The following is a 27,618-nucleotide window of genomic DNA, read 5'->3' on the forward strand; positions in this document are numbered from 1 at the left end:
TCGCGCACAATACAACGACGCAGAAGTCAGTCTCTCCTATCGGACATGAACACGTTTTCAAAACCCGTTCAGTGCCTCGAGTACCATTTATTTTGCGTTGCCTAGAATTTTCACACTACTGCAAAAATCTCTAGTGCGGGGAATGAAAAGAACCTGATTGTTTTGCCTTTTTTGTTGTCGTCATAACCACAAATTCCTGCACTACAACAAAAATATTTAGAGCTGATGTTATTTTTATAATATTCAAATTTCTTGTTACAATTTATTTTTAGTAGAATTAACTGGTTTGCATAATAAGTATAAATATTTTTGAAAGAGTGAATGTCATGCCAAGCCAAGCCAAAACAGCTTGTAGGATAGCTCTACGCTTATTTCGACGTCCGAGTCCAGTGTGTTATTTTAGCCATGAGCATTGCAATGTGACACGGTCGTAACAACTTGGATGCCGCTTGCGGTCAGGGAGTCCAGTTATTGCTGAACTGGGCGCGCTAAAGCCGCATATCTTGCACAGGAGGCCCGCCGTTTCTGCGACGTTTGAACTGCGGTGAAAGTCTGCAAGCATTTGTGACGCCAGTGCTGTTTACCAAGCGTGCCGCTGTCCCGATTTGTCGGTGCACCCGACCGGTTTGTTTGGAGGAACTGAATCGCCACTCTGCCTTCGGGACGTCCACACCCAGCAATGCTGCGACGCATGCCTCACGTGCTGGGTCTGACTACCAAAGCGAAAAACGGAAGCCCATTGCTGCGAAGCACCCGCTACGTGACCAGTGAATGGGAGCGCAAGAAAAAGAAAAAGGAAAGGGTCGTCTACAAGAGCGATGACTACGTGGCCATCGATTCACAGCCTAACGTGCTGGAGAAAGCGGGGTCCATGTTCAAGGGACTCGGCATTGACTTTGTGGCCGGCCTGCACAAGATGCCTACCTACTTCTCCAGGGAAGCTGCCTTCGAGCGCAAGCTGTACAGAGAGAAGAAGAATCGGCTCGCGAGCCAGATGTACGTATCACGGAAGTTCCCGTCTACGTGTGCTGTGGACGAATTTGTGCTTAGTGTCGCTACTGCTACCGAGCATCCATCAGAACAGCTAAAAGAACCGTTAAAATGGTACTTTCGTCATTCGCTTGAGCACTGATGTAGTTGAACTGGTTAGAGAGTGGGGAAAATATGCAATTAGCTACTTGTATCTGGGCAGGAAAATTGTTCCACTTAATAACCGCACTTGTCCCTTGCACGCCCGGAATCTGTGCGTCACTGTGACGTGTCTGAAGTGAAAATTCTGTGAACTGCAGTGTCGAAAAGTGCATCATTCTACTTTGTTTGTTGTGTGACTTCACAGGCTTAGTCTTTCACCTGTGACCTGCTCGTACATAATCGGGTCTCTATATTTATGGTATAAAGAACCCTTCGAAAGCCGTCTTTTTCGAAAATGGAGCTCACAGCCTTCCGAACCATTTAGGATCACACAGCTGCACACGTGTTTATGAATCCTCGTCAGGTTCATTGCAGAGCGCCATGGCATCCTGGGCCCAGATCTGGCAGCCGCATCGTTCCTTCTCTTCCGAGGAGCGCTTGTCAAGTTCCGTGGCAAGGACCAGTGGTTCAAGAAGACCAAGGACGGGGACACAGGCCTTCCAGTGAAGCACGAGCCGGGCTGGCTCCTTGAAGCCATCGATGCTACAAACACTGAGCTTTACTACGAGGGCCTCAACAACCTCAGTGAGTGCGAGAATTCTGGAATGAAGCTCACAATGGTGCACTGTTGAATGTCTGGCGAGAGATAAAAGTAGTGCGTTGTACTTGCTATCCGTTTCCATGGCCATAGATGTGCACAGGTCTTTCCAGAATGGCAGGGCCAAAGTTCATGGTAACGCCCATTCATGTCATCTGGGTAGTAGGGAGCAATATGAGACGAAATCTGCACCCCCCCTCCCCCGTGTCTATTAGGGGGCCCACTGCCCCCATCGCATCCCCTCTGGGCACCCCGTGTCTATTAGGGGGCCCACTGCCCCCATCGCATCCCCTCTGGGCACGCCTATGGCTGTGGCAATGAACTGCTGCTGTATGGTATGCTGTGGTATGAAAAGGTTGCAGCGTTCATTGCTGTGTCATGGAAATGATGTGGAAGCAGTGTAACTTAGTATGTTGAATGTCCTATCTTAGATGAGCCCAGGCAGAAGGTGAAGAAGAGTGCTTTAGTGAGCATGGATATTGTCTCGATAGAGAAAGCAGAATTTTTTCTCATCTGCTTCTTCAGCGACATCCAGTAAGGCATGCAAGAGCTTAGTTTAGTCACACTTAAAGGAACACTGAGGACAAACTGAAGTTTGTATTTCTCAATATATTACCATGTTCTAATGCAGATATGACATTAAGTGTTTTACTCAAGTTCTAACATCATATGCACGGCACTGGCCGGAAATATTTAATGGTAGTAATCGCTCTGGTTGGCATCATTGCCCGAGGCTGTGACACATTTGCCATCTGCTATGCAATCAGTCAGTAAAGATGATAATGTCGTTTGAAGTGCAGCTTGAACAAAGATTTAATATTATGCCCAACTCCAGTCTTGAAAATGTAGGCAAGTAACACAATGCTATAGAGCACAAATTTTTTCAGCACACAGTTTTGGAGTCGCAGGATGGTGGCACAACAAGTAGTGGTGAAATTAGCAATTTGGCAGCACTGGGGCGGTGTGCTAACCAACGTGTATAAAATTTGGGACATCCATTGTAAGGAGTCTTGTGTGTGTGATGTTACTAACCCACCCACTCTTTTCCTTTCTTTCTCTTTTCTACCCAACTCCCCTTATGCCCAGAGGCAACGCTATCAAAAAAATTTAAACTGACCCTAGAAGTAGCAGCATCCAATACCTCAACACGATTCAGTGTGCCTTACATTACCAATGCGTCGCGGTATTTGTTCATGCTCTGTGGCCACGAATTCTGGGCCACGCGATGAAGCCGAGGAAGAGATTATATTATTCACAGAGCCCGCGAAAAGCACGCATGCCAGGTCACTGCTGCCGCCTGTTCACGGTTCAAAGAAGCTCCCATTGCCTGTAATTCACTGGTGGGTCACACTGCACCAAAGAAAATTTAAGGGTGGCTCACTGGTGGACCAAAACACAAACGGGTTAGGGCTCCAAAAATCACTACCACAGCGAACATGCTAATGACATTGACCGTTTATAGTTTTTCTTTCTGGAAGTGTGGCCCAGGTATTCAGCTTGTGCACTGACCATTCTGTTTCCTCCTTGTATACCCAGCCTGTCTCGAGGGTCTGAAGTCACTGAAGCTGGCTGGGAATCCAAATGTCGACGACTGGTTTCTAGACAGGTTGAGCCAGTTCAGAGAGACCCTGGAGCACCTGGATCTGTCAGGTTGCCCCCAGATCACAGAGCATGGCTTGGCTGCACTCTACAGGTTAAGGTGAGCTTACAAAAAAAAAAATTGCAGAATTATTACAATACTCAGCAATGTGAAATTCAGTGCAGCTGTGGAGGTGAGCTCTGAGCTTTCGAGCTCACACTAAGGCATTTTTTATACACACATATACCATATGTTTCATGGAAGCCTGCTACTAACATTTAAAAATAGGCTTTACAAAGCAAAAGGGTGAGTTTTGCGGCATAGTAATACCAGTGTTGGTGGATGTTATAAAATAAATGAGGTGAATCATGTTTAGTAAACTAGTGAATTAAATTGTAATAGTTATCTTTCTAAGTTAGCTATTTAATAACTTTTTAACTGTTAACAGATAGGTACCTGGTTGCAATGAGAGATCCGTAGCTGGTCATTAATAATAGCCATTTCAGTTTTTATAGTTTCAAAAATGTGATTACCCTCAATGCTGCGGCTGAGCAAATTTCGGCAATTTCATGTGCGATTCAAAAATCATGTGCCAGCGGTGCACATGAGGAGACATCCACCTGTGCACGTCACTCCATGGCGCATGCTTCATGTGATATCTGCCTGGCTTACCTAGAGAGGCTGGAGGCAGCGGGCAAGCGGAGAGCACCACAGCATGGGCAGGACAATGGTGGTCACGTGACACTTGCGTCATGGAGTGACATGTATGTGTGAAATTTTTTTAATTGCACGTGAAGTTGCCAAGATTTGGAGGGCCATAGCTTTGAGGGTAATCGCATTTTTGAAATTTCAAAAAATTGAAATGGCTATTGCTAATAGCCATATACAATTATCTGGTAATTGTAACCAGGTGCCTATCTGTAATATTTAAAAAGTTAACTATTAGAATTTAGTTAACCAGATACTAGTTAACATGATTTACCTTTTTTCTGATGTCCGACAATGCTGATATTACTGTGAGGCAAAAGCAATCCCTTTGCTTAAAAAAGCCCATTTTTAAAAGTTAGTGGTCAGCTTCCCTTAAACACGTGGTACACCTCACACAGCACAACACTTCTCAAAAAGCATCTGTGCGGTTGTGCACGTATGAGAGACAGGGGGCCAATCACACAAGCTGCTACCTAAATGTGGCTCGATCAAAACCACTATCCCTCTCTTCTACGCTGCTGTCCTACCCTCCTCACCCTCATACAAGGAGCGCAAGGCAAAATTAAAGCCAAGAGTGGATGCTTAGCAGCTGCACTGTAAAAGGAAAGATTGGATTTGAGGGAAAGTGATTTCTCCGACCTTGTATGGCATTTGGGAAGAAATTTTCTTAGCAGTTATTGCTTGCGAGGCTTCTCGACATTCCTCTTCACCTCAAAAGGCCGACGGCAGCATTTTTTCTGCCTTCTCCGATTTTACTTAAACTTTCACAGTACATTTTTCACAGTTTTCTGGTCCTTTGTGCTAAACTTTGCAGCAGGACAGTTTTTTGTAGCAGTGCAAACCAATTTTAAAATTTCCCATTTCATGGCTTCAATCGGGGAGATTTCTATGGACAACCTTGCATGTGTAATGTCGCTGAACACACGCCATTGATGTTCATTCTGCATTTGCTGGAAGACAAAATTTTGAACTGGCTTTTGGTCATTTCAGACAAATAATGACCGAAGCTCTCACTTACAGTCGCCATTTGGGCCAGTCTACATGCGCACAATAGGTTTTGCGACAGCACCTGTGACGTCATAGGATGGTCTGTCATGACGTCATCATTCGGTCGAAACACCCTTTTTCGGTTTCCTGGTTTTTGCTTTTTGAAAAGCAGTTCTTTGTAGCAGAGTGAGGGAACTCTTAAGGGATACGATGTAATTTTCAACTCAGATTGTTAAAAAAACACCCCAAAGTTGGTGTTTAAATATGGCGCTGCTAGCCATCGATAAGATGAGGATAAAGTGCTGGATATGCATTGAATGTGCATGCTACTGCATGTGCTATTGTCCTGGGAATCACAGTGGTATATTCTGTTTAAAAAATCTTTCAGAAAATGCATAAACTACACCTACGTATTCTTTTTTTCGAAATTTGCTGTTCCTTGATTAGTCGGACATGCAGCATTACAGGCGAAGCCAGCTTAGCAGTTATGAAAACGGTCCATTCGAGGGAATCTCTTGTGATTGACAAAGAGGTGTCTCAAGACCCTTTTAAATTAGTGGATTCAGGCAGAGCTACGAGGGAGTTTTTGTACTAATGGTCCAGCATCTATGAAAAGCGCTTGGTTATCCACCGAAACTAAGTGTTCTGTAGCATGTGGTTCTTGGCCATGAACGTGGAATGTTCATGTTGCACGCAGGAAGTTGAAGACCATAACTCTGGGTCATCTCTCTCACATCCAACACCTCAAGTTGGTTGCTTTGATGCTGGAGGAGGCCATTCCTGGCTGCCGAGTGCTTGGCGTCAACTACTACGAAACTGCTGCTCGTCCGTCCAAGCAGGCAGAAGAGCAGTCTTCCAGTAAGCCTAAGCAGCAGGAAGGTGAAGAGCTGCAAGCAGGGCCATTTACATCATCAGACAAGATGGAAGATGATTCCGAAGAACCTGGGAAGAGAGGCGCAGAGCAGCACGTGTAGAAGGCATACTGTACTCGTACAAGTTTGGAGCAGCAGTGTAAATATACTAGAATTTGGATTGAAAATAAAATGTTCCAATTGAAACTGTTGTAGCTTGTTGTTTAACCTCGCCTGTAGAATGTTAAAAGCTTCTTGGTTGCCGTTTTGCATAAAGTCGGCACATGTCGCATTGTCTTATCGCAATGAACACCATGCCAAAACCTTCTGAGGTGCGTTGAGGGATAGCCAGCTTCTTGAGTCACCCGGTATTGCTCAAAGTTACATCTATCGGATGTGACTGTTAATTTTAGTTTGATATACAGTCAAACCCACTTATAACATTACCACTTAACAATATATCGGATATCGCAATGGACAGCCGCAGCACCGTCACCTTTGCAATGTGTTCTATGGTAAAATTAACCGCTTATAACAATGCTATCATACTAGATTGTCGGTTATAACAATTAAATGTAGTCATTTGGAGCCAACCCTCAAAGAAAAAAACTCGCAAACGCAGCTACCACGCCAGCCAAACTACGCTTACGGCGCAAAAAACGCGCGCGTATGCGGAGCCGCCCACACAGCGGCCACAGCGGCTGCGAAAAGATCACGTGACGACGCATACGAGGCGAGGCGCATGGGGTGAGCCGGAGAAGCTTGTATGACTCGGAGGAGGACAAAAGATGGGCACTTTCCTCTGGGCAGAGGTGGAGAGGGTAGGGAGGTGCTTCCTTTTGTTGCTTTTGTATCCGCGCGGGGAGCAGTCCATTCTGAGGGTGCGCCGCCCGTTGAAAACACGTCACGGCATTTCAGCGTGGGCTGCCCCATCTTTCCCACTTTCTTTGGCTCCTGCTTCACGAGCTGCACATGTTCCGAGGGCAGTGTACAGCGTCAAAGCACGTGCGTTGCCAGCGTGGTTTTTATCATCTGCCATCACCGGCCTCGGCCCTGCTGGTTCTGCAAGCCCATCGAATTCCTCCCCAGAGTTCAACAATGGACGATTCTCCTTCAGGAAGCGCGGCCAGCGTGGCTCTACCGGATCAACTGCCGCAGAAGAGAAAGCGAGCAGCAATATCTTTGGAAACGAAGCGGAACATTTTGAGGGAGCACCGAGGTGGTGAAAAAGTGTGCAACTTAGTACGCAAGTACGGCCTGTCACAGCCGACAGTTTTAACCATTATCCGCAACGCGCTCAAGATGACTGAAAACGAATGCCATGCTAGTGCTGGCCATGCTATGGAGGACGGCCGGAAGAGGATTCGGCATGGTGCCTACAAAGACGTGGAGGAAGCACTGTATCAGTGGTTCCTTAGCGCACGTGCCATGAACTTGCCAATTAGCGGCCCGATTTTAGTGAAGGCGAAGCACTTTGCATATCTCCTTCAAAACACCGATTTCCATCCTGGTGGTGGCTGGATTCAGCGCTTCAAGGAGAGGCACGGAATCGTCTACAAGGTAGCCGTGGGCGAGGCAGGGTCGCTCGATGTCTACGCTAGACGGAAGTGGTTGGAAAAGACACTGCCGTACATTCGCAAAGCATATGCAGACCGGGACTTGTACAATGGTGATGAGACCGGGCTATTCTTCCAAATGCTTCCGTCGAAGACACATGCACTCAAAGGCAATCCCTGTATGGGCGGCAAGCAGAGCAAACTGCGGGTGACCGTTTTCCTCTGTGCGAATATGGACGGCAGCGACAAGTGCCCCGCCTTCGTAATTGGAAAATCTAGCAATCCCCGCTGTTTCCGTGGTGCTGCGAGGATTCCAGTTCGTTACCGTCATAATAAGAAAGCGTGGATGACGCGTGAACTTTTCTGTGAGTGGCCGTGCGAGTTCAATCAGCGGATGCAGCATGAAGGCAAGAAGGTGGCGTTGGTCCTTGATAACTGTACTGCACACCAGACTGCCCAGAAGCTGTCACATGTGAAAATTTTCTTCTTGCCGCCGAACACGACTGCAGGCTTGCAGCCCATGGACGCAGGCGTGATTGCGTGCTTCAAGACATTGTATCGCCGGCATGTGTTGAGCAGGCTTGCTCTTAACCTGGACATTGCTGTGCGTGAATGCCCACCCGCTCCAGACTTTAAGATTTCGCTCCTGGATGGCTGTTCAATTCATTTTTGGGGCATGGGCAGAAGTCAGCTCCTCCACTGTCATGAATTGCTTCTGAAAAGCGGGCTTCGCCGGGGATATCATTGACGCAGAGTGTCGCGAAGCTCCTGCCGATGGAGCGATTACAGAACTTTGGTCTTCGGCGACGCGGAAGGGCTTGAAGAATTCTTGCACGCCGATGATGCAGTCACCACAAACGAAGAATCGACTGACGAGGCGACCGTTGCAGCAGTCACCGGCGCGGAAGACGATGACAGCAGCGATGGCGAAGATGAACTGGAGCCTGTACAAGTTGCCTCTCATCAGGAGGCCTCAAGAATGATCGAGTCCCTGCGGGACTTCATTTTTGCAAAAAACCTTTCACTCAGACATGTCCAACATTTGGATGCCCTCCAGAATGATGTCAGCAAGATTGCCGCGAAGCAGTCGAAACTCACCGATTACGGGTTTGTTTCTGCAAAGATGTGAGAAGTGCAAGCTATTTTGCCCTATTTAAATGCTTTCAAGTTTTCATGTTTTCTTTGTTGTTTTTTTCGGACACTAAGGGATTTTTCAAGCTGAGAGGCAGCCGCAGCAACCTTCTCGTATTTTTTACAATGCCCCTTTCGGTGCCACCAAAACGATGCCTTGGCAGAGCTCGCATGTCACTTGCCGTCCGTGACCCCTCTTTGCAGTTCTTATGCTTTTTTTCATGCAACCCGTTTATAACAATTGTCGGTTATAACAATGGAATTCTCGTGGCACTTGAACATTGTTTTAAGTGGACTCGACTGTAGCTGTACATATTCCTATACATCCACATTGTAGCTTTACAGTGCTTAGAAATTATTCAATATAAATAATGATTCGACCTAGCAGAGTTCAATATGATTGGGTTCGACTGCAGCACTTGTACGAGCATAAGCATATATATGCACTAAACATGTCTGTGACTACTCGTTTCATGCATCGTACACTGTATATACAGTGATAATATCGCTGTTGGAATCACAGCTGTGCTGAGAAGCTGGAAATCTAGTTCCAAGCAGGCGATTCTGACAATTGTATGTGCATCTAATGACTGTGCAGTTTATGCGAGACAATAAGAAAATTGGGCACACAGAAAAAGTCTATTCGAACCTGAACAGTTTTGGAGACTGCAGACACTCGCCATATACGATTCGCAATACACACACGCACACACACACTGCTTTCTCCACCAAACGGGTAGCACTACAAGCGGCACCTTTGCTATGGACCACACTGTGGTGCCAGTCTTTCTGCAAGCTTGAGGCAGGTTTTGGACTGTAGTGAGAGCATGCCAGAACTTCGTATCGTCTTTCTAGTTCTGTGGGCAGGTGTTGGCAGGTGCCTTCCACAACCCAATTTCAAATATGGTGGACTCACTTTTACAGTGACCACTGCTCAGGACACATTTCCCGATTCTGTGGCATTGGCGTAACATTGCGCCACTCTGGTCAGCAGGTACTGACCTCGGGCATGATTTCACTGGAAAACACCATGGCAATGCACCAGGCTGAGTGGTCCAAAAACAGTGGTGTCACAAGTAACAGCGTATAGTGACGTAACACAGACTCTGCCAGAAAAGGAGACCAATAATAATCAACAAAATATATTGTATTCACCATCACAAATGCACAGTGGTAACTGTCCTGCGAGTGTTCTTTGTCTAAGCATTGCTGCAACCCATGCCCAACTCTTTACATTTTTCTCATGGACGATGAGTGCCTCTTTACATCGTCCTCAGTGAGGATCAAAAACGCACTGCTCTGTATGCAAGCCTTCAGCAGCTGCGAGTCTGCGGGTGATTGTCTCATCTGGATGGCCACGAGACTGTTGTTCATGCACAGCAAGTGTTAAAAAAAGCGTGCCCAGTTAGTGTCACTTTCATATGAATACGAACTGAATTGTTATCCTCTTCAGTTTCTGAATTGAAGCAAATTCTCCGAAGTGAAATTGAACATTTGAAAACAGAGAAAACAGGTTTTGGAAAGGAAAGACAGTAACTGTCCGAGTTCTTGGTGGACACCCGAGGGCAGGAAGGAGTGAAAGATGGAAGGGACGCCCATAGTGGAAGGCTCTAGAATAATTTTGACCACCTGGGCTTCTTGAACATGCACTGACATCGCATAGCACGTGAGCACCACCTGATGTTTCACCTCCAAATGAAACTCGGCCACCGCGGCCGGGATTGCACCTGTGTCCAGGTTCACCAGCCGAGCGCTCCAACCATCAAGCCACTGCGGCACGCAAAGCAAACATTTCACGCATGGTAACCTGGCAGAGGAAAACTTGCAGACGGAACCTCATGTTGTTTGAAAATTGCTAAACCTCTTCACATGCAGCTGCAAACGGCATGAATCTATGAGAGGAATTGAGAACAAGCTTTTCCTTCCAAAGGAACTGGATGCGGATCGAATCATAAGCACGCTACAACAGCTTGCTGTAGTAGCGAGCTTCATAATGCAACTGTTATTCAGTATTGGTTAATGAACAGTTAGTCAAAGTGAGATAGAAAACACATTTCTAGTCATGCACGCATAAGGCAGAAATGTCATCTCCAGTTTGGTTCCCTGCTTTTCATCATTTAACCATCCTGTTTATTAAGTTTTTTCCTCTTTTTGCTCTTGGCAACAGTTGCTTCACGGTTCCTTTTCGCGGAAACTTTTTTAACCAAAACATCAGCTGTCTCGTCAACTTCCTCCATATCTTCCCAAAGTTCGTCTTCAGCCGCAGCCTCTTCCTTGTCTTTCTGTTCTCCCTCATCTTCAAGGTCAAAGTCTGTTCGCATCAGCAGGCAGTTGAGCCTTGACTTTAGGTACATCTGAAGAAACAAAACAAAAAGAGAAACATGTCAGCTACATATCACATGAACCATATATATGTGTGGCACTAAATGCTATGTACCGACCAGTGCCATAAGAGGCCACTATAAAAGCTGCACCACTGCTAACGCCAAAGTACAATTAAGGGCTGCACAAAGTTAAGGATCTACAGCCTATGTCAAAACTGCGCAGGCCAGTTTGCATGTGGCCAAAACTGTAGCCAAGATAAGGTAAGCCATGAGGCCGCTACAGTTATGTAGTGAGAAACGTTTTTTCTGCTTTATGGAAATGTCAGCGCTAATGGCTGGAGAGCCTCTTCTGAGGAGAGTTTTCCGCTTTGTTCAAGTTGTATCCGGCTATAGAATGAAGTCTACTCTCTTTGGCATCGATGGTGCGTTCTGTGAGGCAATCATTGAGGCTTTGGAGCCGTGGATTAATAAGTGCAAGCAGTGATTTAATTACGCAGTGCCAACCCTACTAAGCAAGCCACAAAATTCAAACACTGATCACTGCCCATATGCTTTACCACCTTGGTCTGAAGTCAGTGCCATGCCTGTCATTGGCCATTGCCTATCGTTGTGCCACTGCCTGTTTTCTCTTTTCATCTTGTTCCTGTACTGCTCTGATGTATAATAGTACTGAGATACCAAACAGCCTGTCCTCACACTGTTACATCGAATGCAATCTGTTTTTACCTTGGTCAGGAGCAAACGGGTGTGCAGGTCGTGCACGCGGACAAACCGGTCGAGGCCACAGCTCGCTACGAGTGGAAGGTTCGGATGGCAGCAGACGGCACGGATACTGCCCGCCACCCCCTTGAACACGTGCACCATGCCCTTGCGGCGAATGTCCAGCAGAGCCACCCGACCATGGCTGTTGCTGACCACCACTTGCCTGCACCACAGAATGGGAAGTGTAACAAATAGCAGTGCCCTGCAGCACTCCTTGTTTCTAGGAACTACAGGACAAATCAATAAAAAAAACCTTGCTTTTGCCAAAAAAAGAAGCACCACAAGTTTGTCTCACCATGCAGTACGCAAAAGGTTGCCAAACATTGCAGCAATAAACTTTTGTCACAGTGCACTCAAGGAGAATGGCAGTGATGCTGATGTATTTGTACTTTTTGTTGGACGATTTAAGAATTTTATAATGAGCCGACCTACTGACTTTTCAGAAGCCTTATTGTCATCGTAAAACAGCACTGAATTATCAAACTAACCTATCTGTAAATACTTATTAATGTTGCTAAATGGTGACTTCTTGACCACCTTGAATGTCTGCCTTAAGTGTAAGCTGCAATAGGCACGAGGACGAGAAGCACGAATGACAGGGATAGACGCCATGTAGCTGAGGAGCAAAATACATAAGTAGAATATGAAAGGAAAATTTGCAACAGGCATATCAGTTTCAACTCCATACAAAATATAACACACAAGCAGATGTTGACATCTGTTTTCACGAACTGTGCATGGTGCTGAAAATGACATACTTATTGCAGTCTTCCTTCCATATTGTGCCTGTTTCTAGAGTAATACATTTAATTTCTATTCCTGCCCTCTATAATGCACTCTCGTGCACAGGTAGGAATGACGACAAGTGAACAAATGAATAAACAGGAACTCGTGCCCACACAAAAGCCCATCTGACTGCCATCTTCTTTTAGTTCACTGGCCACAAACCTGACTGAGAGAAAGCACAGAAACAGCAAAGGAAGGAACACAAAAAGTTAAACATTTAAGAAAAGAGCACACTCTCTTAACACATATATGTATTATTAATGAGTTTTATTATAATATTGCAGCAATTCACAGCAGCTCGCAAGTAAGGTAACACCAAGCTTGCTGTGACAATAACATACAAACAGCTTTTACATAAACACATGCATATGGAGTCAAGGCACTGCACTGCCAATTGGTTGGCAAGTTGCAATACACATTTTGGTTTCATTTTACATCTCCTAGTGCAGAAACCTAAGTACAGCAGTGAATTAGGTATGAAAGAAAGGTCTGTACTTCTAGGATGCCTGAAATTATAGGAATCAATACAACAGTCAGTGGTAATCAACGTCTCCAAACTCTGAAAAAAAAAGAAAAAAACCTTCTCACATTACTAATAAAGATGTTAGCGAACAACATGCTGATGTAGCAGCCTCTAGAGTCTTAAGGACTCTGGAACTCAGCGCTCAGGTACTGTCACATGGCAATGCATCTTTATGCAGCTATGTGTAACCGGCTGGCTCACTCACATCATACCTATGAAGCAAAGCTGTGCATCATATGTGACGCTGCTTGAACTAGAAGCTAGAAAAGATGGCACAGCAACTATCTCACACACGGTTCGCTCTCCATTGCCCTGCGCTGAGATTTAAATTTTTTAATGTGACAGCGTTTAGGGTGTCACCGTGCAAAAAATTTCCGACTTTTCCGTAACGACATTCACTGACCGTCAATTCTCTGATAACGTCGTCAGGATCATGTGACCCCAACTGACCAATCAGAGAACACTGCAAAAGTTAGAATTCCCCACGAAATTACCCGATTGGTCAAGAGAGGTCGTGTGACCTCGTGGCGTCATCACAACCTGCCCACCAGATTGTGGGCAAACTGCCCACTACTGCCAACTTCAAACCAGTTGCCTTCAAACCAGTGGCGCTGCGCATGTGCTTTACGGGCACTTGAGAAGAGCAACTTGGGTCTCACAAGCCCCACCAGTGGCTGTGTTTCAAACCGCCACCTGTGGGGCAGTGCCACGTCACTTAACTGCTGCACCAATGCGCCAGTAAGGGTATAAGGACACCTCGCGATCTGTAAATGTGATTGTGCGTCATTAACACCATGTGACCACCAGTGGAGCAATCATAGGACATCGCCAAAGTTGAAAATGTAAGGACACCAAAAACTTAGGAAGCAGGCCTACCTCAGAAAATAGATTAAGGTGGATTAGAGGGCTGGATTAGTATAATCCCATGTGATAATCCTATGGAAGTTACTTGAACATTCTAGAAGGTGATGACTCATGCATATCATATAAGGGCAACGGGATCAATTTCAGCCTGAGTGGTAGCAGGAAAATTGCGAAAACAACATTAGACATTCATTGTAGATACCACAGCAGGCAATCTAAATGCTATTGCATTTTCTCCATGAAGATGTGATTAAGAATGCCCCCAAGTTTTTGCTTTGCTTTCCAACAAGTACTTGGCCATTTAGAATGCATTATATTCAATAACAAAACAGACAAACACTTATGCGAATACAAATTCCTCAACAACACACTCAAGTTTGAAGTCTTTCTGCAAACCATCTGAAATTGGAATCTGATACTGAAAATGATGTCGACACCTGCACATATTTGGATGTTTTTTTTTTTAGGTGGCTTGTCAAAGTTAGTGTGGGAACGAGTACCACGAGTCTCAATTTTTCTTTTCTTTTTTACTTTATGTGTGACTATCTCGCAACATTGCCTTCCACCCAGTGCTAAGTATTTTGCTACCACGGGTGAAAAGAACTTTGGTTAATTTGCCTTAGCATACCAGACTACACATATATTTTTATGCATATCTTGTCCGTCTACATGCAACAGCCTCCTGTATGAGGCTAGAGGTATATTGTAAACAAATGAATAAATATCAAAAATGGAATAAATTTCAAGTGCACCCAGGTACCTTTTTGTTCCTTTTTTGGCACTTTACATGCATTCTTGCATTCTCAATTCCACCACAGTTTGCAAAGCGCAATGAATCACTTACTCGGGATGTGGTGTCAGGGACAGGCACGTCAGTGGATACTCGTCAAACTCAAAGTCCACAACAGGCCGGCGTTGGCGGGAGCTCGGATCATACACTCTCACCTTTACGTACATCCCCGAAAAACAAAAACAGACGAGTAAAAGGGATCAGCAAACTCTTGAAAAGGAAGCCTCATGCACATTTAAAGACTATCCACCACAGTAAAACAGGAGAATATCCGCAAATACATTTGGAGCACTAAAGTGAATTTAAATTACTGAAACATTCGTCCACACATGAAAGATTTCATCTGCAGTGGCTGCGTTTCACCTCCAACAACAAAACGCAAAAAGTGCTCATGTGCTGTGTGATGTCGGTGCACGTTAAGAACCCCAGGCGGACAAAAACAATGTCCCTCACAGCCCATGTGTTGTTTCAGGGCGTTAAACCCTGCAATTTGCAATTTATTTTAGAGCTTTAATCTCTTTACAAAATGAAAACACTATATTGTTACAGATGTAACAACGACTCGGAAACGAGGACGGAGAAATGCACGTTGTTTTTTCGCAGGCTAGCTTCTCCCAACTAGCGGCTGTCTGTCTCTATGTGCCAGTGTGATTGCAACGTTACGGACGTTACAGTTTGATGGAGGTGTAAATAATGTAATAATAATAATAATGATAGGTGTGTTAATAAAGCCTCTGACAGTGAGACTGGTGCACACGTGACTGAGTAATTGCACAAAATTCTCATCATGATGAATTAAATAAAAGCTTCAATGGTGATAGGTGCAACTTCAACAATTCTACTCTACAAATCAAAAATCCTGCAACACTGACAACAGTCACAAGAGTCATGTTAGAGCACAAAAAAAAAATAAATGATGGTCGATTTGAGTAGTTAGGCAAAATACGAATTAGGTGCCCAAGCAGTTCGGTCTTCCTTTCAGTTCTGGTGTTATGTGTTCCCAGACGGCCATTGTTCGAATAACGTTAGTGGGTTAATGCCCATATGTGCGGAATTGGTCATTCTCTCCATTCACAGATCCCTGGGAGCCGTCCTACCATTCCCGGCGCAGTCAAGTTAAGATGCACCACTGCTCTTCCATGGCAGGTGCTGCCATCTATGAAGAATGGCCACTACCAGTGCTAGTGGTGGGCAAGTGAGCAGCCTGCCCACTGGGTCAGGCGACAGCCCAATAATCGTGAGAAGCTTCTAGGGAAGAGCAAATTGGATCGCATCCCAACCCATCTCCCGCCAATAACAGCAGCTGCCATAGAAGAGCAGTAGAACATTGCCTGACCACTGCACCACTGTGCCAACAGTGGCACGAAGACTCCCACGGATCTATGAATGCAAAGAATTACCAATTCCACATAAATGGACTCTAACCCATGTACGCTACCCGAACAACCCTTACAAAAATTTGTTTAGACTCTTTATATACTTTCCATAGACTTGTGTCTATAAAGTCTATAGACAAACCCTACAGAACAGCCTGTAGGCAATACAAATGCTATAGACAGTCCGTAGGCAATCTATAGATTTATGGCCATACACATTTAGTATGCTTTTGTCTGTAGACAGTCTATAGGAAATGAATAGACAAAAAGAAATATCTATAGAAAGGAAATAAAGTCTATAAGAAGTCTATAGACCATTTTTACAAGGGAACTGCTATCCATGAACACTGGATCTGAACACCAGCGCCGAAGTGAAAACCGAACTGCTAGCACACCTAGTTTGCATTTGGCCTAACTGCGCAAATTTGAATGTGCCAGTTTGAATGTGCCAGGATTCGAGTAAAAGCCTTCACGAGTAAGAGATTTGAGGACCCCCTGCGCCTTTCACATCACCACTTTCCTTCTTTCGACTTTCTGCTCCCCTCCATGCATACTTAAAGACGCTAGCTACTGCCCCCAGTCACCCCTGAAGAAGGAGCCGAGCTGGCTCCAAAATATTGGGTTTTCAATTAGAGTTTTTGGTTGGAGATGTGTCAGGGTTTACTAAAAGTCATCAAACCCAACCAGACAGGCAAATCTGTCAACATGTTTAATTTTCTGCAGTAAAATTTGTACAGAAACCATGAACTCCGTATTTCTTTAAAGAAAATGGATGATAAACAAGTCGCATTTGGTGCACCTGCACGCTCAATGCATAGAATTGCCCCTCAGGTCGATACTATATATTTATTCCTCTCCATGAAATCCCCCTAGGGGAAATTTCTTCCACTAAGTCAAAAAGCGTTCTCAGCAAGCATACCTGATGGTGGCCCGTGATGGCGATAACCTTTTCTGAATCTCTCATAAAGTCCATGTCCGTAACCCACACTGGCACTCTGAGATCAAGAAAGTCATTCCTGACCTGTTGAAAAGGAAGAATCTCGTGTCACTCCAAGCATAAATTGAAATGTGCCCTCCCTTTAAGTCACCCCAGGTTAAATGCCTACGTTTTTAGCCTGGAAGACTGGCTTCTGCAGGTTTTCCAGATCCCACAACTTAAGGTCATTCTCCTTACCACCTGTGGCCACGACACTTGCTTTTTTCGAATGCTGCCGCATCCTAAAGACATCTGCACCAACCTCTGTTTCAGCCTGTGGATTGAATCAGAAGCCTTTTTTTCACAAAGATCCCACTGCCAACAGCTCACGAAACCCTTTGACAGGGTGAACTGCTGTAATGTACCTGAACGCTTCCATCTTGGTCCCAAACCCTAAGAAGTCCTGAACTCACGCAGGTGACAAGGTTTCTGAAGTGAGCAGTGAAAAAAAGGGAAAGGTTCAAAGACCGGTAAAGAAAAAAAATGAAAGCACTTTTGAAGAGGGCACAGTAGCCACAATGTGGGGCTGGTTTATTCAAAACATTGGGTTTTAAGGACAGTGAAGGAAAAACAGATTTTAAACGGGTAGAAATAAAGCAAAGGTTATCTAACTGGTGGCTAAAATCAAGACAAGAGTGAAATTATAAGAGTCACGGCTAGGTGGCGTGAGATGCCACCCAGTTTAAAGGGTTCAGCCTTATCTATTTCATCTATCAATGAAAGATAGCACCTTCAGGCTTCAGATCACGGCCTACTGTATAATATGATAAAGTAGGTCGTGTTTCAGATGCTGTCAGACACTAGCGACTATTGTGATGGTGACTTACGAGTTAACGACGCCTAGGCCTTTGATGGGACCTTCCCCTCCTTTAACATCAACAGCGTCCTTGCAAATGCCGCTGTTTGGGCAGTAGGTCTTCACAACTTGAGAGCGCAGGCCTGCGTAAATCTGAACGGGAAAGTGAGGCGATAAACATGATGCACTCATACACCATAAAGGTCACATGAAAGCTGTCAGGGGGCAATCGCTCGACATGCAGATATGCTGATTGATTACGAGTACGACAAAAAAAAAAAAAAAACCATGGCTACGGTAATTCCCAAGGCCAATCGTGAAACTCGCTCTGCTGTCTTCGTTGATCACAACACCTAAATACTACACTCTGCGTATTGAAAACAAGCATAAACTTCCCGCTTAGGGACTCCTCCATCATCGATTCTCCTGCTTCGCTTAGTTTGTGCACAAGTAATGCTCAGCTTTAACCAAGTTATGTGCTGGTTTATGCGAGCAGCTTACATGAAGCCCACCTAAAAAAACACAGCTTCACCAACCTCCTTTTGGCATTCTTTAAACACTGTTGAGAGGAACGAAGTGTAAAAACTTGCCTCGGATTCTGATTCATCTTTCCAGCGCAGACACGTGATTTCAGCGCTTCTGCTGACTTCTTGTAGGCTGTTCAGGTTTGCGAAGACGCGCTTCTCTGTGTTGATACCTGAAAGAAAGGCACGAGTTTACACTAATAAGCACTATATCCACTCGAGTATCACACGGCCACCTTTGTAAATAAGCCAAACTGGGAAACTGAAGTTCCAGGAAATCTGTTTACACTCATTATACCTTTTAAAAGCCCCGTTTCGGCTCCAACAAACACATGGTACTTGGGCGCCGCCATATTGGCAACACAACTTGACACGCCACCTGGATGGCATAGTGAATTCACTGAAATCAGCCGTGGAACAATAAAGAACTGGCAAGAGGAAGTTTGAAAGCTAACCTTATAATTATTCTTAAAATTTTAAAATCAAAACACTCATCTCTTTTCTGTTCATGACGAAAAATTCACCGGTGTTGCGCTCCCACGTGCTTTTCCTTTTTGTTAACTGCGTTCAGGTGAATAGCCACCCGATTCTTGGCCGATCCCCCAATGTGGGTATGTGCCATCTTTTGATAGGCTAACAACAACAACATAATAAAAAGTGAGTCCCGAATGACAACTTTTAGCGTCCACTGAATTTCATTCATGGCTTTCCGCAAGCTTGCGGGAGCGCCAAGGGAACGCCACACAACCATAAGTAGTGGTGCAGGTTTTTTTTGTGTGTGATTAGCGTACGCACGCACTACGGACGCGTCTAACCTTTTGGGCGCACCAAGTACTGAATTATTAGTCACATGTTATTAGTGTTGAGCTTGCCAAGATGACGGCCATTTCTACAGTACCAGCGGTGCAATAGGAATCGAATGTGGGAAGCATTTCGTGCTGAATTTGTCCCGCGTGTCAGGGTAAGGCACGTATTGCAAACAAACGTGGCTCGTTGAGAGTCCAGATTACTAGAAAAACCGGCCAAACATCCCTCCACGCCGGGTGTTGCTTCCGTAAACTGTTTCACTGACTGAGACGGGAAGGCAGCTGCTGCGTATGAACTCGAACGCTCCGTTGCTTCTTGCAACGCCGTCGAGCGCTCTTGGTAACAGGAAAACAAGCATGTTTAAAAAAGGCATTAAACGCAGGCCGCTACGTTTTTAAGCTATGGGGGTAGAGGCTGATATAAAGCTAACACCAACGCTGGGATGTCTGCTAGTAAGCGGGACGCATAGATTGCTGTTCACCTGTATATGGTGGCTACAACCCGCTTGGTTATGATAAATGTTTGCTGCGGTAAACGAAAGAAAAGGGGGTGAGCTATTTTTTCCCCAGCAGCACTGCGCATGCCACAGCACTGCTCCCTCCCAGTCACGCACGACAGAAAGGTGTCCACTTTTCTTTATTGATGCTGGAACACAAGTACAGGACAATTTTTGACGCACAAAGGCTAAAACACTTGGCGAGAAGGTTGAAATGATGCGCTGTTACGACGCGGAATGTCACACTGACTGAAGTTCACTGAAAGTTTACAAATTGACACAAGCGGAACGCTCAGCACAGCACTCCATGGGTCGTGGTAATGTCCGTGCACACTTCAGCCCTGGGAACACGCAATGTTGTGAACAGATGAAAAGAAAAATGTCCAACGTCACTTGACGGACATGAAGTTGATAAAAAAAAAAAGTCGGGCGGCGGCCGCTTCACTTGGAGGAAGTGTACTTGGTGACGGCCTTTGTGCCTTCGGATACCGCGTGCTTGGCGAGCTCACCAGGCAGCAGAAGGCGGACAGCGGTCTGGACCTCGCGGCTGGTGATGGTTGACCGCTTGTTGTAGTGTGCGAGGCGCGAGGCTTCAGCGGCGATTCGTTCGAAGATGTCGTTGACGAAGCTGTTCATGATCGACATCGCCTTGCTGGAGACGCCGGTGTCCGGGTGGACTTGCTTCAGAACCTTGTAGATGTAAATGCTGAAGCTCTCCTTCCTCCTGCGCTTCTTTTTCTTCTTGTCAGTGGTGCGGACGGCCTTCTGTGCCTTGCCGGCCTTCTTAATCGCTTTTCCGCTGGGTTGAGGTGGCATCTTCAAACTGACGTGAACCAGCAATACACGAAACCAAGCGCCCAATGCCAGGAAAAATTGCAAGGTCTGCCTTTTAAGGAAAACTGTGGTATTCACGCACGCCGCGGATCAAAACGGTAGTGCAAGTAAGCACTTTAGTGCTGGCCTCTGACGACAGATTGCAAAGTTGTAAAAAATATATTTACAAATTTTTTTAAACACAATATTGTATCTCATTTATTTATAAAAATTTATTGTTTTAATAATAATAAACGTATTATTTTTGTTTATTTATACGTTTAGGCAAAATAACGTATTATTTTACTAACTTTTTGTATCAACCGCTAGGAGCGCGTCATGTTTTAGGTGCGCTGCTACCAATGTAAAAGCACTCTTTAATATCGGCATTCACGCCTCTCGTTGGAGCAGCTTCCACGAATCACCAAGCTTAAATTTATCCATTGGCTCGATGTTGAGCCAATCGACACGCAGAAGCTGTTGTTCAGCTGTTTGTTGAGCCACGCCTTCCGCCGCCATTTTGTTTATAGTTCGGCTACGTCGTCTGGCGTTTTTTCGAAGCGTTCATCGTCGTGACGACCTCTCTGGCGCCCCGAACTTCCGCACAGGCCCTGTGTTCGAGCCCGAGAACCGCGGTTCGTCTCTAGAAGCACTTCTTTTTTCGAACCGTCACCGCCATCATGTCTGGTCGCGGCAAGGGAGGCAAAGTCAAGGGAAAGAGCAAGACTCGCTCCAGCCGGGCTGGCCTGCAGTTTCCTGTCGGCCGAATTCATCGCCTGCTACGTAAGGGGAACTATGCCGAACGCGTCGGCGCCGGCGCCCCTGTCTACTTGGCCGCAGTTTTGGAGTACCTGGCCGCTGAAGTGCTCGAGTTGGCCGGGAACGCCGCCCGCGACAACAAGAAGACTCGCATCATTCCGCGACACCTTCAGCTCGCCATCAGGAACGACGAGGAGTTAAACAAGCTGCTCTCCGGCGTCACCATCGCACAGGGAGGTGTTCTGCCCAACATTCAGGCCGTCCTGCTGCCCAAGAAGACCGAAAAGAAGTCTTAAGGACAGGCCATTCCTCCATCCCCACTGCACGCGTTCCCTTTTGAGGTCGCCAGCCGATGTATATCTTGGCTTGTAAAACGAAGTGTGCAGACGTGTTCTCTCAACAGCTCGCGAGAGCGCTCTTAAAAAATGTATCATTGGTGTAACTCTTGTGTGTACATAAGTGTGCAGTTGTGTGTCGTCTCTGTATAGAGTTGTGAATCTGTGATCTGTGTTTGCCTTGTATTTTATTTTTTGCTGGTGGCAGTCTTGCATAAATAAAGTCTCATCTCATCCACACATACTGGCTTTGTTTTCCTGCGGCTGGAGCGCTCTACGCCAACGTAATGAGAACCGCGTTGAAAAGTTTTGAGCGCTGCAGCATGTAGCTTGGGTTGCATGCAGCTAGAGACTCGGACAGTGCAAAGCAGTCCGCGGTAATGAGTTCAAGCATGAAAATTGTCTGACATGCCTTCCTGTATCTAATGTTGTAACTTAAACCACGCAATTGCATACTACCGCGCTCAATATACGTTTGGAAGGCTCAGTAGAGCGTTCAGCGATAACAGGCTAACGAAGTTATTAACGCGTCGGTGTCGGCCGTGAGCGAAAATTGGCGCATCTCGGTGGACACCTGAACCGCGCCGTAATGGTAGGGATTTTCCTTCCCTTACGGCGCGGTACGGGTGTCCAGCGAGAATTGTGAGACAGGCGTCATTCGCTTAAACCCAGTCATTTAATTTTCCTTCCCTTACAGCCCGGTTCGGGTGTCCGCCGAGATATGTGAGACAGGCGTCCTTTCATTAAATTGTCCAACGGGTCACGCGTCGCACCGAACGGACGATGGCGTTCCGTGCATCCCTTGGCAACGCTGCAACACGCTATTGTTGTTGTTGTTGACCTCACACAATGACACATACCCACAAGGGAGATTGGCCATAACCAGACGGTGACTATTTAAATGACCACTTCCATGTGGCAAGCATGGGATGACCTACCAAAATTTGGATTGCACAGTTTTCGTAGCCGAGGTGGTTGCAGGAGGTTAGGGGGGTCATACAAACTAAAATTTAGGCAAAGAAGGGTAGGGATTACTATAAGTGGTTGTAAAAACCGAAATACAGAAGCTGATAATGGGATGGGCAGGACGAAAGCTCATGAAGGTAGACGTTTTGATTCTAGTAGATAATTTTGTACGGCAGAGCAAACATTTAAAGACGAAGCTTAAGCGTCCTCCAAATTTTTTCATTAAGGATATCGCGTAACGTTCAGACATGCTGCTCTGATTATGACCGCTACACTAATGCAATCATTGTGGACCCACGAAAGAAGAATACTAGGTGAAAGTGTAGTACGTGTGTTGACAAGCGATACAAATCCTCTTGTGCCCTCCGTCAACCTTTCACGTTTCCCCCTACGAACTGCTGCAACTCATGCTTGTGGTTTCGGTCGCGCTAACAAAAATGACCAAGTTCTTTGCATTATCTGCAAGCGACAAAAATGCAATCGCCTATCTCGCCAGCAGTCAAAGAAGCCACGCTACGCGCAAAAACATAACTTTATTATTGAGGTTTTTTTTTACGCTCATCAACCAATCACAGATGGCGCTTCCCACGGGTCCGCGCATTGCTATATATTGGTGAGCCCACAACGGCTGTCGTCACTTGGCGTTGGTATTCGGCGTAGTACGCTGCTGTTTTGCTGTTCCGTACTACCGAGTGAGTTCCGTTCGTGGTCACCATGTCTGGTCGTGGAAAGGGCGGAAAGGGACTCGGAAAAGGAGGTGCAAAGCGTCACCGCAAGGTTCTCCGTGACAACATCCAGGGAATCACGAAGCCAGCCATTCGCCGTCTCGCCCGTCGTGGTGGCGTGAAGCGCATCTCAGGTCTCATCTACGAGGAAACGAGAGGTGTGCTCAAGGTATTCCTGGAAAACGTCATTCGTGATGCCGTCACCTACACCGAGCACGCCAAGAGAAAAACTGTGACTGCGATGGACGTTGTCTACGCACTGAAGCGTCAGGGCAGGACCCTCTACGGTTTCGGCGGTTAAGGACTCATTTACCTACCATCTTCACAGCAGCGACAGCATTTTCCGGTTTGGACTATCATTTTGTGTACATTCTTGCAGTACTCTTCATGTGTAAACCCCAGTTTTTACTTCGCCGCCGCCACATCCCAGCCCATGTTCTGGATTTGTAAAGATGGCCGACGTCAAAACAAAAGGCTTCGGGCTGAAGCACCCGATAGGAGTGCTACTTTTTGTGCTCTTGTGTTCATAAGTGAATAAATGTTTCATCATCAGCACTTGGCTTGGTTTTTGTTTGACTGCACCAGCCGCGACTTGCCGGCATAGTTGCTTGCATGCGGAACAAGTGTGCCATTTCCGCCTTTGCCGATAATGGCGTCGGCACTTGGGCGTGCGGGAAGGTAGGTTGGTAATCGCCGTGCAATAACTGCTGGCGGAAGCAAAGCGTACGAGTTTCCTCCTAGTATGGTTGCAGGCTGCATAGTGAGGGGCATCAGCACGTACAATTTGACGCCGCTATTACGGGAGCGGGCAAAGTGTGTCGGAAGTATAGCGCACAACAAAACTGCACATTTAGCTCTACATGCGTAAACAAAGCCTACCATAAACAATAGGACTGACCATAGCTAGCGAGCCGAATAAAAAAAAAACGCGTTTACTTCAAATGTAGCGAAGTTGACAAGTTAAAGCTGAGGTCTGAAATTATTGCAAGTAGTCATAACGGCACAAATAAATTGGCCATTTCCATTTTCCTCTGATTTACTATTTACCTCGATGTCGTCCAATATCCGGTCTAGCCGCCTTTCGTGCCATTGTAATCCAAAGCTCAATCCATCGAGAAAGCCAAGACTAGTTGTGGCGCGCAACAGGAGTGGCAAGTTGCAACCTGATAACGATATCGGCAAATTCTTGACTGCTGTTTTCTAAATTTAGTGTCGGCCGTGCGTGTTCCACGACAGAGTGAGGATGAAGCAAGCAACGTTGTTCAAAGCATGGCATCCCAAAGGCTCGACCACGTCGGAGGTTCCTAAACCAAAAGATAAACCTCCCGATGACATAGTGAATCTGAGCGACGAAGACGATCAATTTTTGATCCAGGCGATGGACGAAACACTTGCTGGTAACTTGCCATCCACGTCCTTCGCCCAAGGTGCCTATCCGTCCACGCAGAAGGCCCTGGAAAACTTGGAGGGGTTCGACGTGGTTGCGGGCCAGACTTGGATCTACCCGACGAACTACCCTGTGCGTAGTTATCAGTTCAACATCGTTCAGACCGCCTTGTTTAAGAACACGATGGTCATCCTTCCGACCGGCCTAGGCAAGACATTCATAGCAGCTGTCGTCATGTACAACTTCTATCGTTGGTACCCGACTGGCAAGATCGTTTTCATGGCACCAACTAGGCCTCTTGTTGCCCAGCAAATTGAAGCTTGTTACAATATAATGGGCATACCACTGGATGACACTATGGAGATGACTGGTGAGTTTTTTTTCTGCTGCAAGAACGTTTCCGGTCCTTTGCATCCGAGGGTTAAGTTCTCGTCAAATATGCTTAGAGGGGGCTGACGTCTGCCATATTAGGGACGCTGTCAAAGAAACGAGGTTCTAAAAAGGTTACATTTCTAAGCATATAATCGTGACAGTGCTGTATTGTGAGTCCTTAAAGACCTGCCGTCGATTGACTGCAGAAACTGACATCGTTGTGTGAGCACGCGTTTAGCTCACAACTTGTCAGTTGATGCTACGAACGCCAGACATTAGGTCTCTGATTTGTCTGCACTTGCTACACTGGTTTTGTAAAGTTCCGCTGTGGTACCGCCACCATGCAGCGTCAGTTTAGATAGTTAAAGTGAAGCTTCCAAAACGAATGGTCGAATGCAGGCCTAGTCATTTTCTAGCCTCGGTGTCGCCACCGAATTACCGCCAGCTGCGTGCCGCTGACATCAACGGCTGGCAAAATCCCGAACCACGTGAATTTTCGAGGAGCAAATCGCAGTGAAGTGTTGCCATCAGTAAGCCCCTGGAAATGTCGTTTCACTGGAAAAAAAAAAAAAAAAGTTGTTGCGTGTATACACACAGATGATTTACAAATATGCGCTGAAATGCTTCCCATGGGGCTCGACTTGAATGACTGATGCCACAAACAGTTACTCACCTCCTCCTTTAAGAAAGTATCGTTCATTAATGCCACGGTCATATCTTTCCCGCTCCTCCGATATACACACCAATACCTTCAAGGATGCATTTCCAACTAACCCCAGTTGTAGCTCTTTTGACTATGGCCGCACTTCCACTGTGGAGAGTGCAGGCCAGCCAAGAACTCATGCTGCACTAGGCTGGCACTTTTGCATTATGAAGACCCAAGTGTAGCATGTGCAAGCTTCATTGGCAAAACGAATGTGAAAGTGCTGCACTCCTTGAACTGGTGCAGCCAAATTGAAGAGACTTGATGGCTTCCGTAGATGTGCTGTTCTCGCGCTCTCACGAGACAACAGGTTTGGGCGCCATTGTTTCGCATTTGTAGCTTCTACGTTAATGTTGGCGAATCTTGAGACAGAGTACACTTGCAGACGGTTGAGCAAAATACTTTTGTCCAGTAGTGATCGATGCTTACTAGGTTCATAGCCGTGATTCTAACCCACACTGGTCTTACAACTAAAAGGAGATGTGTTCTCCAGGCACGGTTCCTGCCGGTCAGAGAGCTCAAGGATGGCGGGAAAGGCGAGTGTTTTTCCTGACGCCCCAAGTGATGATGAACGACCTGCTACGCAACGCCCTGAGACCTCAGGATGTGAAGTGCCTGGTGATTGACGAAGCCCACAAAGCACTGGGCAGCTACTCGTATTGCCAGGTACAAAGTAACCTTAAATATGTGTTCTTAACTGCTGTCTCTGAAATTAGCTGTTTTCGCTTGTTAGCTTGTTGCCACATCTAAACTCCCTGCGGATGTCCGTTTTCCACTACAAGCTCGCACTAGTTTTTGTGCACTAGCACTAAGGCCCCCACTCACCGATTTTGCTACTATCTGTCTGTCGACATGGTTTGCTCGGGAAGAACAACCCGTGTCTCACAAGCCCCACCTATGGCAGTACCTGCCATCGCAGGGCAGTGGCGCATCACTTAAAACGCTACACCACTGCGCCAAGATTGGTATGAGCACTCCCAGCGGTCTATGAATGTAAAGTAGAGAATGACGAATTCCGCATATATGGGCATTAATCCATTAACGCTATTGCGTCATACCCTTAAGGCGGAGCTTAAGTGTCCCCTCCAGTTTTAGTGCGCGACCACCAAAACCCCGTTTATCAGTTTTGCCGACCTTTCTTTATCTGAAGCCTGCTTGACCTTGAAAACCGAAGTGCTACCGCACCTAATTTACATTTGGCCTAACCACGCTAAATCGGACGTCATTTTTTTCCCACTCTGCAGATGCGTTAATTTGGCACATTGCCTCATAGGTCTGATATTTTGTGACGGTGTTCAGGGCCTGGAATATTTTTATTACAAATTAACCCAAATTTGTAGTCTAATCGAGCTCTAAGTAGAAGTCTGGAGAGTTCAGAGTGGAAGGTATGAGCTACAGTAGTCACTCAAACACCATTTTCTGTACTGTTTAAAGTTGATCCGGCCAGGGCAGATTGACGTGAGGAGAATAGCAACATTGTTATGTTGAATGAATATTGTTCAACACTGTGGAACAATAGAAATGGCACACGGAGCATAAATTTTCGTTGCACAGTGCCATAGTTTCATTGTTTTGGTGCAATGCCCAAACATCAGCTGCTGCACTTCGTCATGCCAGTTTTCTCGTATTGTGGACAGAAGTGTAGAATAACTGGAAGGTAACATTTGTGCATGATCACTGCAATGTCATTACAGGTTGTGCAGGAAATTATCAAGTACAACAACCAGTTCAGGGTTCTTGCCCTGAGTGCTACACCTGGCACGGATGTCAAGGCAAGTTCAAAGATGTTTACAAAGTGGAGACAGGCTATCCGGTTTTTGCTTTATACCCTCTTCACTCATTAAGTGTCGGATTAAAGAGAAGGATTTATGATATCTGATAAATCCTAGACTATTGAAGCAAGGCACAGGACGCTAGTAGTTTTACTATGACAAGTACTGATTTACTGTATTTGTTAATGCTTGTTTGCGGAGAGGAATGTTAAAATATGCAA

General features: G+C 46.0%; 6 protein-coding genes across 8 annotated transcripts in view; 4 read left to right on the forward strand and 2 right to left on the reverse strand.

Moving 5' to 3' along the window:
- The first annotated feature begins 382 nt into the window (after positions 1 to 382).
- LOC144133192 (distal membrane arm assembly component 2) lies at positions 383 to 6,061 on the forward strand. Its single transcript, XM_077666083.1, has 4 exons — positions 383 to 996; positions 1,496 to 1,716; positions 3,266 to 3,428; positions 5,701 to 6,061. The coding sequence occupies exons 1-4, from the start codon at positions 680 to 682 to the stop codon at positions 5,975 to 5,977; spliced, it is 978 nt and encodes a 325-aa protein (XP_077522209.1). The 5' UTR covers positions 383 to 679; the 3' UTR covers positions 5,978 to 6,061.
- A 4,587-nt stretch (positions 6,062 to 10,648) lies between these two features.
- l(2)k09848 (WD repeat domain 74 lethal (2) k09848) lies at positions 10,649 to 18,706 on the reverse strand. Of its 2 annotated transcripts, none has more exons than XM_077666085.1 (9): positions 18,561 to 18,706; positions 18,329 to 18,435; positions 17,770 to 17,891; positions 17,308 to 17,371; positions 17,073 to 17,216; positions 16,886 to 16,987; positions 14,645 to 14,745; positions 11,592 to 11,790; positions 10,649 to 10,895 (listed from the first exon to the last, which is right to left on the reverse strand). In XM_077666085.1, the coding sequence occupies exons 1-9, from the start codon at positions 18,613 to 18,615 to the stop codon at positions 10,659 to 10,661; spliced, it is 1,131 nt and encodes a 376-aa protein (XP_077522211.1). In that variant the 5' UTR covers positions 18,616 to 18,706; the 3' UTR covers positions 10,649 to 10,658. The 2 variants fall into 2 exon arrangements, with proteins under 2 accessions (XP_077522211.1, XP_077522210.1); XM_077666084.1 differs by having other exon boundaries at positions 18,499 to 18,667.
- A 982-nt stretch (positions 18,707 to 19,688) lies between these two features.
- Positions 19,689 to 20,452, reverse strand: LOC144135436 (histone H2B-like). The gene has a single exon (XM_077668100.1). It carries the CDS (start codon positions 20,379 to 20,381, stop codon positions 20,007 to 20,009), a length of 375 nt encoding a protein of 124 aa, XP_077524226.1. The 5' UTR covers positions 20,382 to 20,452; the 3' UTR covers positions 19,689 to 20,006.
- Positions 20,453 to 20,869: 417 nt separating this feature from the next.
- LOC144133194 (histone H2A) lies at positions 20,870 to 21,712 on the forward strand. Its single transcript, XM_077666086.1, has one exon. It carries the CDS (start codon positions 21,059 to 21,061, stop codon positions 21,431 to 21,433), a length of 375 nt encoding a protein of 124 aa, XP_077522212.1. The 5' UTR covers positions 20,870 to 21,058; the 3' UTR covers positions 21,434 to 21,712.
- Positions 21,713 to 23,099: 1,387 nt separating this feature from the next.
- On the forward strand, positions 23,100 to 23,718 carry LOC144133195 (histone H4). The gene has a single exon (XM_077666087.1). The coding sequence runs from the start codon at positions 23,153 to 23,155 to the stop codon at positions 23,462 to 23,464; it is 312 nt and encodes a 103-aa protein (XP_077522213.1). The 5' UTR covers positions 23,100 to 23,152; the 3' UTR covers positions 23,465 to 23,718.
- Positions 23,719 to 24,268: 550 nt separating this feature from the next.
- Positions 24,269 to 27,618, forward strand: part of Fancm (FA complementation group M) — a 42,470-nt gene continuing 39,120 nt past the window's right edge. Inside the window, exons 1-3 of one of the 2 annotated variants that reach the window (XM_077666088.1) lie at positions 24,269 to 24,920; positions 26,119 to 26,291; positions 27,320 to 27,397. In XM_077666088.1, the coding sequence (XP_077522214.1) occupies positions 24,407 to 24,920; positions 26,119 to 26,291; positions 27,320 to 27,397 (765 nt within the window). In that variant the 5' untranslated portion in view covers positions 24,269 to 24,406. The remainder of the gene's footprint in view (positions 24,921 to 26,118; positions 26,292 to 27,319; positions 27,398 to 27,618) is intronic. The other variant, XM_077666089.1, reaches the window with a different exon arrangement.

The sequence above is a fragment of the Amblyomma americanum genome, chromosome 5 (genome assembly GCF_052857255.1).
Source record: "Amblyomma americanum isolate KBUSLIRL-KWMA chromosome 5, ASM5285725v1, whole genome shotgun sequence".
In the NCBI taxonomy this organism is placed as follows: domain Eukaryota; kingdom Metazoa; phylum Arthropoda; class Arachnida; order Ixodida; family Ixodidae; genus Amblyomma; species Amblyomma americanum.

Bases quoted from the DNA above. Each gene is read 5' to 3' on its own strand.
- LOC144133192 (XM_077666083.1), top strand. From the start codon at position 680: ATGCTGCGACGCATGCCTCACGTGCTGGGTCTGACTACCAAAGCGAAA. The intron at 997-1,495 runs GTACGTATCACG...AATCCTCGTCAG, and splicing joins AATCGGCTCGCGAGCCAGAT to GTTCATTGCAGAGCGCCATG. The intron at 3,429-5,700 runs GTGAGCTTACAA...TGTTGCACGCAG, and splicing joins GCTGCACTCTACAGGTTAAG to GAAGTTGAAGACCATAACTC.
- LOC144135436 (XM_077668100.1), bottom strand. From the start codon at position 20,381: ATGCCACCTCAACCCAGCGGAAAAGCGATTAAGAAGGCCGGCAAGGCA.
- LOC144133194 (XM_077666086.1), top strand. From the start codon at position 21,059: ATGTCTGGTCGCGGCAAGGGAGGCAAAGTCAAGGGAAAGAGCAAGACT.
- LOC144133195 (XM_077666087.1), top strand. From the start codon at position 23,153: ATGTCTGGTCGTGGAAAGGGCGGAAAGGGACTCGGAAAAGGAGGTGCA.